This window comes from Camelus bactrianus, chromosome 7 (assembly GCF_048773025.1).
Source record: "Camelus bactrianus isolate YW-2024 breed Bactrian camel chromosome 7, ASM4877302v1, whole genome shotgun sequence".
Lineage (NCBI taxonomy): Eukaryota > Metazoa > Chordata > Mammalia > Artiodactyla > Camelidae > Camelus > Camelus bactrianus.
Window position 1 is genome coordinate 74,426,046 of NC_133545.1, and position 14,658 is coordinate 74,440,703.

Consider the following 14,658-nt stretch of genomic DNA (forward strand, 5'->3'; position numbering starts at 1 on the left):
ATACTACCATAAGTGGGATTAAATTTTTCTTAGTATTAGGTTTATCTGAGAATTTTTTCCAAGACTTGTTTATTTTGCCTTTACGCATTTGAAGGATGAGTTTCAAAACTCAGCTTTCTTCAGTATTTTCCACAAGGTGGCACCATTAGATAGCATTATTGTTCTCCAGAAACTTTTATTAGCTGTGGGGATTTGGGTTGTTATAAGACAGTTTGTATTTTTCAGTCAACGTTTGTTGCTTTCTGTGATTTAGCATAATACTAAGAATAAACGTATAATTTGAAGTATGGTCACATTTTTTTCAGTAATGTTTTTAAATCTTTTAGAAACATCTAACACCTTTTATTTTACACTTTTACAATTTGCAAAGATCTTTTGTTGTAAATTTGTTCAATTCCATACTTAGCTTTATTCTCAGATAATTGGTGCGGAGGAGTTGTGAGTATACCTTGTAGGTAAATGATTGTTGGCATAATTAAACATAGTAGGTTATGACATTAATTGTTTCTAGTGTTGTCACTCTTATTTTCCATCACCCTTCTCTGTTTAAACCCAAATATTCAAATGTATCCTTTAAATTAAAACAGGAAAGCATTGAAACATACTGCCTGGCTTTATGTGGCAGTTCTTTTGAGATGGCATTTAGTTTCACTTCTCTGACTGCTGTGGTCTTGGAGGAGCAAAAGGGAAATTCAGACAACCGCAGCTGCAGAATATTACATGTTGGCATTCAAATGTAACTATCAAAGAAGAATTTAAATCATCTCAATTATTTGCTATTTTTAATATTTTGGCCACTGTTTTTACTTATTAATTATTTATTCATTCCAACTTTCATGGTTTATTGATTAATCGTTTATTCTTCCTTTCTATTACACTATTTTGTTTCCTGCCTGATTGAGTTTTGTGTTGTACTAAAGAATCAGTCTTGATAATTCTTTCGATTTATATTATATATACTGTTAAGTTTTAAGGCATATTTCTAACTTTGTGAGTTTTTATATAAAATAAATGCTATTGGAGTGTGTTAACTTTTAACATACAACTTTAATGTGTTTTCGATATTTCAGAGGCAGCATAGTGAGTTGGTTAATAGCACAAAATTGAGAACCAGAGTACCTGGGTTCGAATCCTGGTTTAGTCACTTACTAAGCTCTTTAACTTTAGGCAAGTTATTTAACCTCTGTGTGTCTTGGTTTTTTGGAATATGGAATAATGATGATGACATTAACTCAGGGGATTATTATGAGGATTAAATTAGTTAATATATAATACAGATAAAGTACTTAAAACAATGTCTGGCATAGCTAACTCTAATATACTGTTGACTATCATGATGTTGATAAAGGTACATGAAACACAGGAAAGATCATTTGACCAGTCCTAGACCTACCAGTTAACTTTACTGAGACTGTTTTCATTATTCATAAAACAGGGATGGTATTTGTTTTTTCCTACTCAGCAAGATTGTGAGAATCAAATGAGCATTATAAACACTTAACAGTATTCTTTATATCTCATTTTGTATGAAATGGCTTTTTAAAAATTGTATCATTAATTTCAGTATCCTAGTTTTGATACAGAGAAGACAGAATACATTTTATCTGATCGTTGGATGAGTTGATGACAATTATCAGTTGACCTCTCTTTCTTAGTTTGGGCTACAAAGCCACAGGTTTTCCTTAAAACTTCATTTTCATTTTATATAATGTTGAGCTACAATAACTAAACCTCATGAAAAAAATTCTTGTGTAGAAAAGAAAATTAATTTATAGCATTATCTCTGTCAGGAAGCTATTTTTAGATCACTTTTTGTTCTTTCTTTAAATAGCTACTTCTCTTAGTAAGCAAGCTTTATAGTTTAATCCCAATAATTTATTTATGACACTTTGTTCCATTAACATTAATAACTATAAGTCAGAGTCTTGATATTTCGCTGTAATATGATGTCCTAAGTTTAATTATTCTAGTTGGTATCTGACATAGTACATTATATGTAGCCCTCAGTGAATTTTGTATTTCTTTAAAATTAATTTTAGGGATTGATTGGTTAAAATAACTATATTGTGGTAGGGAGGTGTTGTACTTTCTCTTGCTTACATTTGCTTTGGTGGGGCAAGAGAGAATATTTTTTAGCTTCCTACCGAGTAAAACATTTAGTGTTTAATGAACAAAGTAGATTTTGGCATTTCTCTAGTACTCATAAGGAGTGTCTTAATTACTTTATTTGTGGGTCTAATCTAAAGTTCCCCCTTGCCATTTAATTAAGTTTCAAATATGCTTTTAATATTTATCTAAAACTGCCTCACTATTTATAGTCTAGACTATTCCTACTTGTCCGCCTGCTTTATGGACATACTTGGAGAATTTGAAGCCATCCATAAAGTAATTTTTCATGAAGGAATTTTATGGAGAGGAAAAATTTTTTCGGAAATTCTATACCTTTACTATAACACTGAGGAATCTAAAACATTTATATTCTCACAAATCTGAATATATATAAAATATCTGTCTTTCTTTGACAGATTTATTGACACTAGATTTAAAGTAAAAATTCCTATGAATCCATAATTAAAAGAAACTGTAGTACAAACTGTAGTAAGCAATTGAGTGTATTTTATATACTTAATAACAGTCCATTAAAAAAGAAAATCACGTTTCAAATCCAGATGGCAAAGTAATTCTAATATGCTTCCCATAACAACCTCAGGGTACTTTTATGTCTTTTTTTGTAGTTTCTCTGTCTCCTAATATTTTACTATTCTTGAATCTCAATTCTTCTTAAGTAATATTTTGAACTCTTAACAACTTCTGAGGGAATAATTAGGATTGAATAACACTGATACCAGTGCTTTGAAAAACAATGATATTCTTTCTTTAAATGCCTCAGTGTAATGCTTGAATTTGATCCTTAGCAAAACTGTGGCAAGTCTTCCTAGTGATTCAGTTTTTATGTCAACAGTTTTATATTAACACTCACTTTATGCTTATAAAACAATTGTTTAAAATACTGTAAAGATGATTTGGAATCCTTAACTAGATATCTTCATTTTACATTGTGCTCAATATTTGAGACATAAATACATACTAAGTTTTGTTAGAGAAGCTTAGGGTTAAATAAAGAATGCTTCCATTCTGTTCATTGGAAAGCTACTGACTTACTAGATGTAAAGTAGAAAAAATTCTAGAAATAATAGTGTACTCACTACATTAACAGATGAAAGAAGGAAAATCATGTGATAGTCTAATGAAATCAGATAAAAGATGTGCCAAAATTTAAAACCCATTTATGACTTAAACAGCAAAAAAACCAAATTTGAAATATAAGGGAATTATCTTAATCTAACAAAAAGGAATCTAAAAGATACGTATAGCAAACATCATTCGTAGTGATGCAATGTTAAGCTTTTCCTCTGAGAACAGGAATAAGATAAGAATATGCTTGCTGGTCATCTCATTGCTTCTCTTCACTGTTGAATTAGGGGCCTGGAACCAGACAGAAAGGCAGGAATGAGCAGAAAAAACAGTATTAATATAAAGATTGTAAGGGAAGAAATGAAACTATCACTTGTAAACAATATAATTATGTGTGTAGTAAAATGTTTTTGGTTCAAGTAAATTATTAGAACCAGTTAAGTGAGCTTATTGAGGTGGTTGGATTTAAGGTCAAATTCCAAAGCCAATTCACAGAAAATGAAGTTTAAAAAGATATCTTTTTTAATAGCACTTAGAAAATACCAAATAGGAATAAATTTAACAAAAGCTGAAAAACTCTACATAGAAAATATAAAACATTATTAAGAGAAATTAAAGAAATGCTAAATAAATGAAGGAATGTAATAGGTCTGTTCCACAGAGAATATACTATTGCTCACAGTCTTATAATTAGAGCTGGGGAATTGAAGTCATTAAATTGATTATGTACTGTCCAGATTAGCTGCCCACTAATTCTGAAGGCGTCATTTTGGCTTTTTATCAGTCTTTATTTTACAATGAACTGATGTGAGTCTTTCTCTTACTAGACTGTGACCATAGATAAACTTCAAGGAAGTTCTGTTAATATATCTACTGAAGATGGTTTGCTGAAAGCCAAGTATCTTTACACAGAATCGTCATTTCTATCTTCTGCTGCTGGGGATATTACATTAGGAAGTATTCATGGTAAGATGACGAAGTCCTAATATATCTCAGATATGCCATGTAACATAAATTTTAAGAGATCACTCTGTTTCTTTGTAGTTGAAGAAGGATCTGCCATTAGGAAGCTACTCTTCTAAATAATTGCAGACTAACCGTCTTTTTAAAAACCCATAAAATAAAGTGACTCATAAGCAATTTAATTTTATTTTGGCAAGAAATTGAATATTATGTCATTATACATGAAGCTAATAGTAATTCTGATTTTTAAAAATGCATTTCCTTATAGAAATAAACAGCAAGGAAATATGTGCAGGAATATTCAGAGGAAAGCGTAGTGAAATAAAAGCAGTGTTGAAAATAAAATAAAAATGGGTTCTGAGTGATTGCTTTTACGATAGGAAAGCTAAGGATTGAATAAATTAATGAAACACTTGTGTTGGATCTGATTATAACAATTCAGAGATACTAGCTTTGGCTAAAATTCTTTATGTGTATTAGTTGTAGCACAAGGTCCTCCCAGTGCCCTACCATTTTCACTTTTCTTTTTCTTTTTAATATATATAAACATTTTTTTATTGAGTTATAGTCATTTTACAATGTGTCACATTCTAGTGTAGAGCACAATTTTTCAGTTCCATTTTCACTTTTCGATGACTGAATATCATCTTTCAAAACATGTCACTGCAGATAAATGATATTACTTAGTTAACTTTTGTATTATTGAAAGAAAGAAAAGAGCATAATGGTGAAGTAATATAGCAAAGGGCATGCTCGTATTCATTGTCACTCAGCATGCTTCCTAAATTTTCACATAGCAGATGATTTAAGTCCAGGTATGTTTTCTGAAATATACACAGACAGAATTAAGAATCATTTATCCTGGTAAGTAAGATATGCTCTGCTCAGTGCCTTTTGGACCATTTTCTAGTAGTTATAAACAAACTTTTGTCATATATAGTCCACTCATTTAACTTCTATTGGAAAGCTGAATATTGTCATCTATACACTTTGGTTAAAACCTCCAGATTTTAGTAGTCAGCATGAATTATTAGATGGTATCAGAAAGCCTGGCTAGTGCTAGCTATGCTGTACAGCATATTGGCAAGTAGTCTTACAGTTAAAAAAAAAAACGAGTACTTATATCCTTGAAATAATACTTGAGACTTAGTTAAACCTCACTAGCCATTCTTATGGGTTTAAGGTATTTGAGTCCAAAATAGCTTGAGTGTAATGGAGCTGCATCCAGATAAAGCAAATAGTTTTGTTACTTACTCATTTATTTCCCTTTTTAATTCAGTTGTACCTTGAATAGTTCTGGTAATTTGTAACTCCATATTTGAACAATGACTTTTATGTATGCATTGCACTTCTAATTGTTAATGGTAATTAAAATATTATACTTAATATATTGAGTAACTTTTAGTGAAAAAGCAATTCCTTATCAAGTCAAATGTTGTTAACACCCACAATAAGAACAAGCTCTGTTCTCTGCAGTGCTTTATACCATGTTTACACTAAATTCATTAATGTTTAATTTTTTTCTTTCTTTTAAGTTAGTTGAGAATTGAACTTGGTACAATTTATCATTAGGAGCTTACATAATAGTAAACGGGTACACTTTTTTTGAAGCAGTCCTCAAAATACTCTAGGTCTCTTGATTGCTTACAGTGGCTGAAATGGAGACCAGTTGCGAGGGATAGAAGCGTTCATTCCTTAGCCTTTGTAAAGCTTTTTATATTTACTGACCTTTAATGTGAAGAGAGATACCTTTCCTTGGGTGGTTTAAATCTGGGTCAGACCTAGATCTTGTTTTGGACTGTTGTCTCTGGTAGGGTTTTTGAAAGCTGACTCTGAGATGAAAATTAGAATGCAGCAAATTTACCAAGGAGGCCTCTAGGGAGCAATACCATACAAAGGAAGGAAGCCCAATTTTCACAGAAGGTAGACTGATACCATCTCAGCATTCCCAAGGGGGAGCTCTGCAGCTGAGATGGTCCTCAGAATTGTCTTAGACTGGGGTGAGGGGAGATGGACCTTTATATCCCCAATCATTAGATGCCGACTGCCCTGGAAAGAGTATGATCTTGGGTCAGATTGGCTCTCTTCAGCTGAGGCATTTCCCTAAAAAGCTAACAAGTAAGGACTATCTGCCAGCAGTATTCCCAGTAACGAGGAAAATAAGTTCTGAATGGTGACTCATAGCATCCACTACAGTTATGTTTATTGATTCATCCAACACATGAATTGACCTCCTACTGTGGGCCAGATTTTCAGTCACCCAAGGTATGCAGTTGGGCAGGAGATGATACCTATCTTTAAAGAACTTACAGTCTTGTGGAAGGATGGGATGTCATCTTTCTTATTTGCAATACTGGTAGAGCAGTGAGAAGTAAGAGAAGGGAAAATTACATCTAGTCAGCACTGTGGGAAAGCTTCCATGGTGTTCAGCCCTGCTTTCTCCATCTAGTCCTTGGCCCTCGCTCTGCTTTGGTTTTCAGTGGTAGTAAGTATATAAAAGGGAGTTATGAAAGAAGCCCTTCTCTTTTCTTAGTCATACTCAGTGCCTACCTGCTTTTTGAATCACCCTTCAGATAGGCCCAAGTTTCTTGCCTCCCCCTCCCATGCCACCTCTATTTCCATCCTTGTCCTCAGGGGTTATATGCACATCTTGAGTTTGGAGGTGAGATTGGTACAGAAGAGCAGGCAGTGTTCTAGCCCTACATCCTATTAGGTTAGAAGATTAGAGTCATAGCTGCTGAAAGGAAGTCCCTGTGTTCTAGCTACTGGGATTTTAGTAGGAGGAGATACCTCCCAAGGATCACACCCCAAGCTGGAACTCTGAATATAAATTGCACTGAATTCTTTGTTTTAAATGGTGATAGTCATAAAACACAAATTAGATACATATTTTGGCTATATTTAAATAAGCTGGCTTTAGAATTTTAAAACTTATTTTTATGGGAAAATGTATTGCTACTTCTAAACATCTGACTTATAGAAAACAAACTCAGAAGAATATATACATTCTAAGGCCTGCCTGTTCAGGATTATTTTGTTTGGCATCTTTCTCTCAAGGCTTAAAATGATTTTTTTTCTTCAAGTAGATTTTTAAAAACCCAACATACAGATGTTGTAAAAAGCCATTTATAGCAGAAATATGATGACAATAACTGTCTTTTTGATAAATTTACCAGGTGTATGAGTGTGGAGCCCTTGGGTCAGTAGGTGGGTGGGTGGTTTTTTGGAAGCATAAGGAAAGCAAACATGTATTGAGTGTCTGAGTGAGCCAGCCCCATTACTAAATGGACAATTGGCTGTTTACAAATGAAGAAAATAAAACTTAGAAATGCCTAATTTTTGCTCTCAATTATAAGTTAATTAGTGGAAGAGCAAGAATTAAATCTAGATTTCCTGACTTTCCAGGAGATATTTTTAAACAGTGTTCAATGTGTACACATAGCTGTGGTGAATTTCTTGATTGCAACCCAAATTCCATCACTGCTTTGAGGGCTTCCTGGCTCATTCTAGAGTGTTAAGATTTAGCTTAGTTTCATAGAGCCATTCAGAGACTCAGTTCATTTTATGAAAGTGATGCTATCTTCAGTGTTTGGTTTCTAAGGCTTCCATGAAAGGAAGAAAGAGCATGAAATTTATTTTTTGTCTGTATTTTCTCTTTGTTCATATACCCTGATGGAAATCAATACCCAACGTAGTGCTAAATACTTAAGAGGATGCCCAGTAATGAGCAAAGGGAAACTAAAAGGAGAAATATGTCTTTCCTAGCCTTGCAAATTACTACTATGTGTAGAGAAGGAAAGAAAAACTATCTTAAATGCTTTTCCAAGTGAAAATTTAAGTATAGCTAACTATATTTTCAGGGTAAGAAAATGAGTAATCTAGTTCACTAATACTATTTACTATTTATAGTGTTGGTTGAATCACATCTGTTAAGTACATATGCCTTCTAATATGAAAGAAACTAATTTCTCAACAGATATTCCCCAATGTTCTGGCATTGGGAATCTAGTGGGAGAATGGGTATTTGGATAGTTTGTGTTGAGATATAAAATTCTGTGACAGTTTATTATCCTAATTATCTTCTAAATTATCAAAAGTTAGACTCTTTATAAAGTATATTTTATTATATTCTACTATTTGAATATTTATGATTTTTAAAGAATTATATATATATGTATTTGTAAGATATAATGTACTTATATATATTCTACTAAATATATTTTTAACGTATAAATATGTATAGTCTCCTGGCTTTTTTAGAAGGAAAGAAAAGCTTCCTTGAAATGGTTTGCTGGAACATGGATGTTACTGGAGAATGTCATTCTAAGTGAAGTAAGCCAGAAAGAGAAAGAAAAATACCATATGAGATAGCTCATATGCGGAATCTAAAATACAAAAAAAAATAAATACGAAACAGAAACAGACTCATAGACATAGAATACAAACTTGTGGGTGCCAAGGGGGTGGGGGCTGGGAAGGGACAGACTGGGATTTCAAAATGTAGAACAGATAAACAAGATTGTACTGTGTAGCACAGGGAAATATATGCAGGATCTTGTGGTGGCTCACAGCGAAAGAGAATGTGACAATGAATGTATGTATGTTCATGTATAACTGAAAAATTGTGCTCTACACTGGAATTTTGTAACTGGGAAGGACATGCATTACTTGCAGAAGGTGCAGAGGACAGACTGGTCATCCATAACAGTAGGGTATCTGGGGCGAGACATACATGAAAAGTTAAAAATTGGTATTTACTGATCATTATAAGTTAACATTATAACTAAACAGGATGAATTAGGTGCCACAGCCACTCGGGAAGGAGACTAAAATGACCTGACCTGAACAGGGGGAATAGTCATACTGGAGTTATCACCAGAGTTGAGATTTGAAATGTGGGTAAAATGTGAATATGCTGAGGGGGAAGGATTTTGTGGCAAAAATAATTAGATAATCAAAGGTAAAAAGGCAGAACTAAACATGCTATGTTTAAATCATGCACATCAGTTAGCCTGGAGCATTTAAGCAAGTTTGTGAGAACAGGGATTAAGTCTTTCTTATTTAGCATTATATACTATTATGTATTTTCTTATTTAGCATTAGCAAAATAAATACTATTATTTTTTGAACAAATGTTCAAAATTAATTTGGAAAAGGTTCCTGAAGTCTCATCCCATTACATATCTCTTCTGCATCAGAATAGCTACATCAAGATCAGATCCAGATGTAGATGAGACTCTTTAGGTATAGTTGCTTAATTGTAACGCCTCAAGTATAGCTCTTCTGAATCTGAAGGCCTGTGAACTAAAGAGACAGGTTCCCTAGTTTTCCCACCCCACCCCTGTATACCACCTACTCACTCAGCATACAATGATGGGACAGGCATAAGATAATTGCTATAGACTTTGCTGTTCAAACAGGAGAAAATAAGGGGCACAAAGAAGTCTCTGGTCCATAATGCTTTTGAAATTTGGGTGGGCAAATTTTGGAGATTTCTTTTTTTTTTTTTTAACTTTTTTTTAACTGAGTTATAGTCAGTTTACAATGTGTCAAATTCCAGTGTAGAGCACAATTTTTCAGTTATACATGAACATACGTATATTCATTGTTGCATTCTTTTTCGCTGTGAGCTACCACAAGATCTTGTATATATTTCCCTGTGCTATACAGTATAATCTTGTTTATCTATTCTACATATGCCTGTCAGTATCTACAAATTTCGAACCCCCAGTCTGTCCTTTGTCCCTTCCCAACCCCCCTCGCCCCCTTGGCAACCACAAGTTTGTATTCTATGTCTATGAGTCTGTTTCTGTTTTGTATTTATGTTCTTTTTTTTTTTTAGATTCCACATATGAGTGGTCTCATATGGTATTTTGTTTTTCCTCTTTCTGGCTTACTTCACTTAGAATGACATTCTCCAGGGACATCCATGTTGCTGCAAGTGGCATTATATTGTCGTTTTTTATAGCTGAATAGTATTCCATCATATAAATATACCACATCTTCTTTATCCAGTCATCTGTCTATGGACATTCTTAATTACACCTCAAGACCTTGCAGTAATTCTTTAGGGTTCCAGGCTTAGCCCTCTGAGTTCTTAGTTCCTCCGAGTCTTCTTTCCTTTTTCATAAAATGTAGCATGTGTTTGCAGCTGAGGAGTTTTCTCAGTCTGCTTCCTGCCAGCAGAATTTGGGGGGGGGGGGTCCAGTGGTCTCTTCAGTTTGTACTGTCACTCTCCCTTTCAGTTGAAGTTAGCAAAATGTTTGCTGATATAATTCTCTCAAAAATTTTGTCAGCCTCTCAAATAACATTGGGGTTTATTCTGTTAGATAAAAGGCACATCCAAGAATCTCTTCTTGGTTCTGCAGAGATACGGGCTTCTGCAGAGATATGAAGATAGAATTCTCTCAAGCTTTCTAGAGGACCTATTGTTTCAGAAGATCTGAGACATCCTTAATCTTTTTAATGGACTTTTTATATAACTGATTAATACTATGAGGTGCCAACTGTGATCGTAACAAAAGATTTTACAGTCACCCCATCAAGTTTCATTTTCAGGCCATGTTCTGGCAGTGCCCTGGATTCAAACATAGTTTAGAAACCATTCTTAACTTTAGCATCTTTTACCATCTTGAGAGGCTGAGAATTTTCAACATCATTCATGTCCTGGTTTCTTTTTTTAAATTTAGCATTCCTTTCTTTAGTTTATCTCCCTTCTTCTGCATTTACTGAAGCATCAAGAAAAAAAATAGGCAGCACTTAACAACACTTTGACTATGCTTGACAGTCCTCTTAGCTAGATCATTCAGTTCATTTAGGCACATTTCCTACTTTCCACAGTACTGAAGGTGATAGTGTTGCAAAGTTTCTCATACAATTTAATAAGGATCTACCTTCCTGTAGTTGCCAAAAACATTTTCCTCACTTGCTTTTTAGCCCTCATGGGAAGTATACTCAAAGTCCAGCTTCCTACTAACACACTGTTCAAGCAACTTAGGCTTTCTCTACCGTGCTCCTCAGAATTCTTCCAACCTCTGCCTACTGCCAAGTTCCAAAGCTATTCCCATATTTTAAATTATTTATTGTGGCATCACCCCATTTCCAGCTTTCAATGTCTTTTCTAGTTACCTCTTCCTGTGTTACATATTTAGTGGCTGAAAACAAAGATTTATTGTCTTACCCAGATTCCTGACTCATCCAAAATGTATGACTTAACTAGGTCCTCTGCCTCAAGGTCTCTCTCAAGGTTGTAATCAAGGTGTCAGCTTGGGCTGTGGGCTTCTTTGAAGGTTCAGCCAAAACAGAGTCTGATTCCTAGCTCACTGATGTGGTCGTTGGCAGGGATCAGTTCAGATTCTATTGGCTGGAGGCTTCTTTTATAGGGCAATTGACTAGCTGGCTTCCATTAGAGCAAAAGAGGGTTAGCAAGACAGAAACCAGAAATTTTTTTGTAACCTAATCTTGGAAGTAACATCCCATCACTTTTGCCCTATTCTGTTTGTTAAAAGTAAATGAGTGGGTCCAGCCTACACATAAGTGGAGGAGATTATACAAAGGCATGAATACAGGGAAGCAAGGATCATTGGCAGCCATCTTAGAAACTATATGATCTTTGGCCACTGTTAACGTCTGACTCTGCATTCACTGGGTTTGAAAATTGGAAGAGTATCTATAACACACCAATGAAATAAGGATCTTCACAACATTGTAACTTACTGAAACTTGAAAATAATTTTATGAGCTTAACTTCTACACACAAACCAAGTTTTAGTCCTACACAAATGTACCCTTTGTTCATATATTCACATAAAGTATGATGGACTGTAAAATGTTTAGAGAAATTTTTACAATCAAAGCATGTTTGACTTTGGATAGATGAATCAAGTGCCTTTTTTTCTTTTTCCCAGGTACCAACATGTGTTAGTATTAACAAGATGCATGAAATGAAATAAATGATTTCACTTACCCTAGATTAGTTTTGAGATACAATTTATTCCTTTACTTTTTACTGTAATATTGGAATTATGATGGAAGAGGTAATATTGCTTATAGCTTTAGTGCAGTAAATATAGGTAGTATGACTCTAGGAGTAATTATACATACAAACACATGTGAAGAAAAATCCGATTATTTTTGGTGTTGGAGTATGGGGCTGGGAAGAATGGCTGCAATAGCTTACACTTATCCTAGAAAATATATTTTCATTGAAAGATGGAAACATTTGATGATTTTTATCTTTATTAAATATTCATTATTCCTGCCCCAAGCCTTTTTAACTCTTGGCACAGAAACCACTCTAACAGATAAGAGTGTCATACTAGCCTGAAAAATAACAGTAACTACTTTTTTCTGTAGATTATTTTAGTGTTATTTGGTTCAAAACTAGGCTTTATGTGGTCTGATAAATTCAATGATATTTAGGTTGAAAATGCATAGTAAGTGCATTTAAGTAATTTTTCCATTTTTGGATTTTAGAAATATCATTATTTTTCTTCCATGTTTCCTGGAAAGTATGGTGGTTTATTTTGCATTTATGCTATAAAAGATTAACGTGGAATGGAGGAAGAGAGCTTATATAGATGTCTAAAGCTATTTATTTTAGAGTTTGCAGCTAAATCTGACTAGGTTTGTGATACTGAGAAAAATTGCCAACAATAACATGTTATTAAATAATGTTGTAGATATCTAACCATGTTTTAGGATACCATTAACATAGTTCCTTTCTAGATTATCCCTAATATATAAAGCTGTCTTTTTCTCTCCTTTGCAGGTAATATAACACTACAAAGCAAGATGGGTAACATCACGGTAGGTATGTGCTAAGCTGTTAGTGTTAAATTTTGCATGCTTTTTAAAATAGCTGTATTTTTGATATTTTAGTAGAGTAAATGAAGTCTACAGTTTAGCTGATGAACCTAATAGAATTCTGATATACCAGTCAAAAATAGGCAGACTCAATATATGAATATGTGAAATTATTTCTGAAAGTTCATTGGTTCATCATCCTATAAATATTGTATAATTATAGGTTTTGTATCAATCAGAATACAGTTAGAATTCTGATTTCACTACTTTCTATACATGGGCAAATTACCTAACTTCTCTGTGCCTCAGTTTCTGTGTCTGAAAAAAATAGAAATAACAGTATCTATCATATAGGGTTCTTATAAGGATTAGATGAGATACATGAAGTACTGTGGCACAGTGTCTGACATATGGTTAAATACTCAATAAATAACTCACTGTTGTTCTAATCGTCGGCCAGAACTAACAGTGGCTAACGGTACTTTAGACCTAATCACCACATACGATGCTGTGCCTGTGGGAGCAAAGGTTCAGATTTGCAGATAGTTTAGATGGATCTTTGCTCTATCCCAGGTAGCACCTGCTTGCCTATTAGAGAAGGTACACTCTGAGCTCTAAGAGTGATGGTTGTTTTTTAGGCCTTAGAGGGTGAGGGGTTGGGTATAGGAAACTGGGATCATGTTGAGGAGCTGTGGCTTATTGCCAGTGTGAGTGCTCTGAGCTTCCTGGTTTTGTCTTTTTTGACATTTGACATTTTCTTTTTCTTTGCACTGATTGAAATAGTGAATATAGCCAACATTCCTTTTCCCTGTTTCTCTTTCTGGATTCTCTGGCTTAAAGTGCACATCCTTTTTAAAGTTTTCTCAACATTGTAACTTTTATGTTCATCGAAGGGTAAATAGAAGATAAAGTCTTCTTAAGTGATAATTATAAACTGTTTTAACTGAGACATGACAGGATTTACTCGTGTTCCAATGAGAAATCAAGAGTCACTGCTGACTCTTCAGGTCGTTTCATCAGAGGATGCATCTAGGGATACTAAGGAAAGTTTCTAGAGTGAAAAAAAGGCACCCTAGTGAGAAGCTGAGCTAGCTGGGGAGAGAAAGTCTTAGACATGAGTGAAGTTTGTAGCAGTAAGGGAAGAGGGGAAAAGAAGAGCAGTATTCCAAACTGTTTCTCAAAATAGGAAAAGAATGTATTTGCAAATTATCATATCTTGATCTGCTAGTGTGGGAAAAGCGTGGACTTTTTGGAAGACTGAATTTTGGTCCTACCACATATTAGCTGTGTGAGTTTGAACAAATTACTAAATCTCTCTGAGTTTGCATTTTTATACATAAAATGGTTATCACCTGTATATCACCAAAGTTGTTGACAAATTAAATAATGTAAAGTATAGCCAACTGCATAGTAGTCACTCAGTAAATTCACCTTCTCTTTCCTCTTCCATTTTATTACCTATAATTATGTAATTATATTATTAAAATCAGTAAGCCACAATGTTTTAACCTTAAAAGTAAGAGAAATGTTCATTTCTTAAATTCCTTCAATTATTTGAATATCTCTATTAAAATTTTGGAAGAAAGATATAAACTATGCCGCTGTTTATTGGTCTTAAAGTTGTGTTAGCACTTGAAGACAGTCGTGAGTATGGCAATAAGTAGTCAGCATGTATTTAATGAGTGCCTGCTCTGT

The 14,658-nt window shown here is 33.9% G+C and overlaps 1 protein-coding gene across 3 annotated transcripts in view; it reads left to right on the forward strand.

The window, feature by feature from the left end:
• Nucleotides 1-14,658, forward strand: part of FAM185A (family with sequence similarity 185 member A) — a 130,040-nt gene that overhangs the window by 8,439 nt on the left and 106,943 nt on the right. For all 3 annotated transcript variants that reach the window (XM_045510482.2, XM_045510483.2, XM_010946653.3), the window contains exons 4-5: nt 4,023-4,161; nt 12,929-12,970. In XM_045510482.2, coding sequence (XP_045366438.2) covers nt 4,023-4,161; nt 12,929-12,970 — 181 coding nt within the window. The remainder of the gene's footprint in view (nt 1-4,022; nt 4,162-12,928; nt 12,971-14,658) is intronic.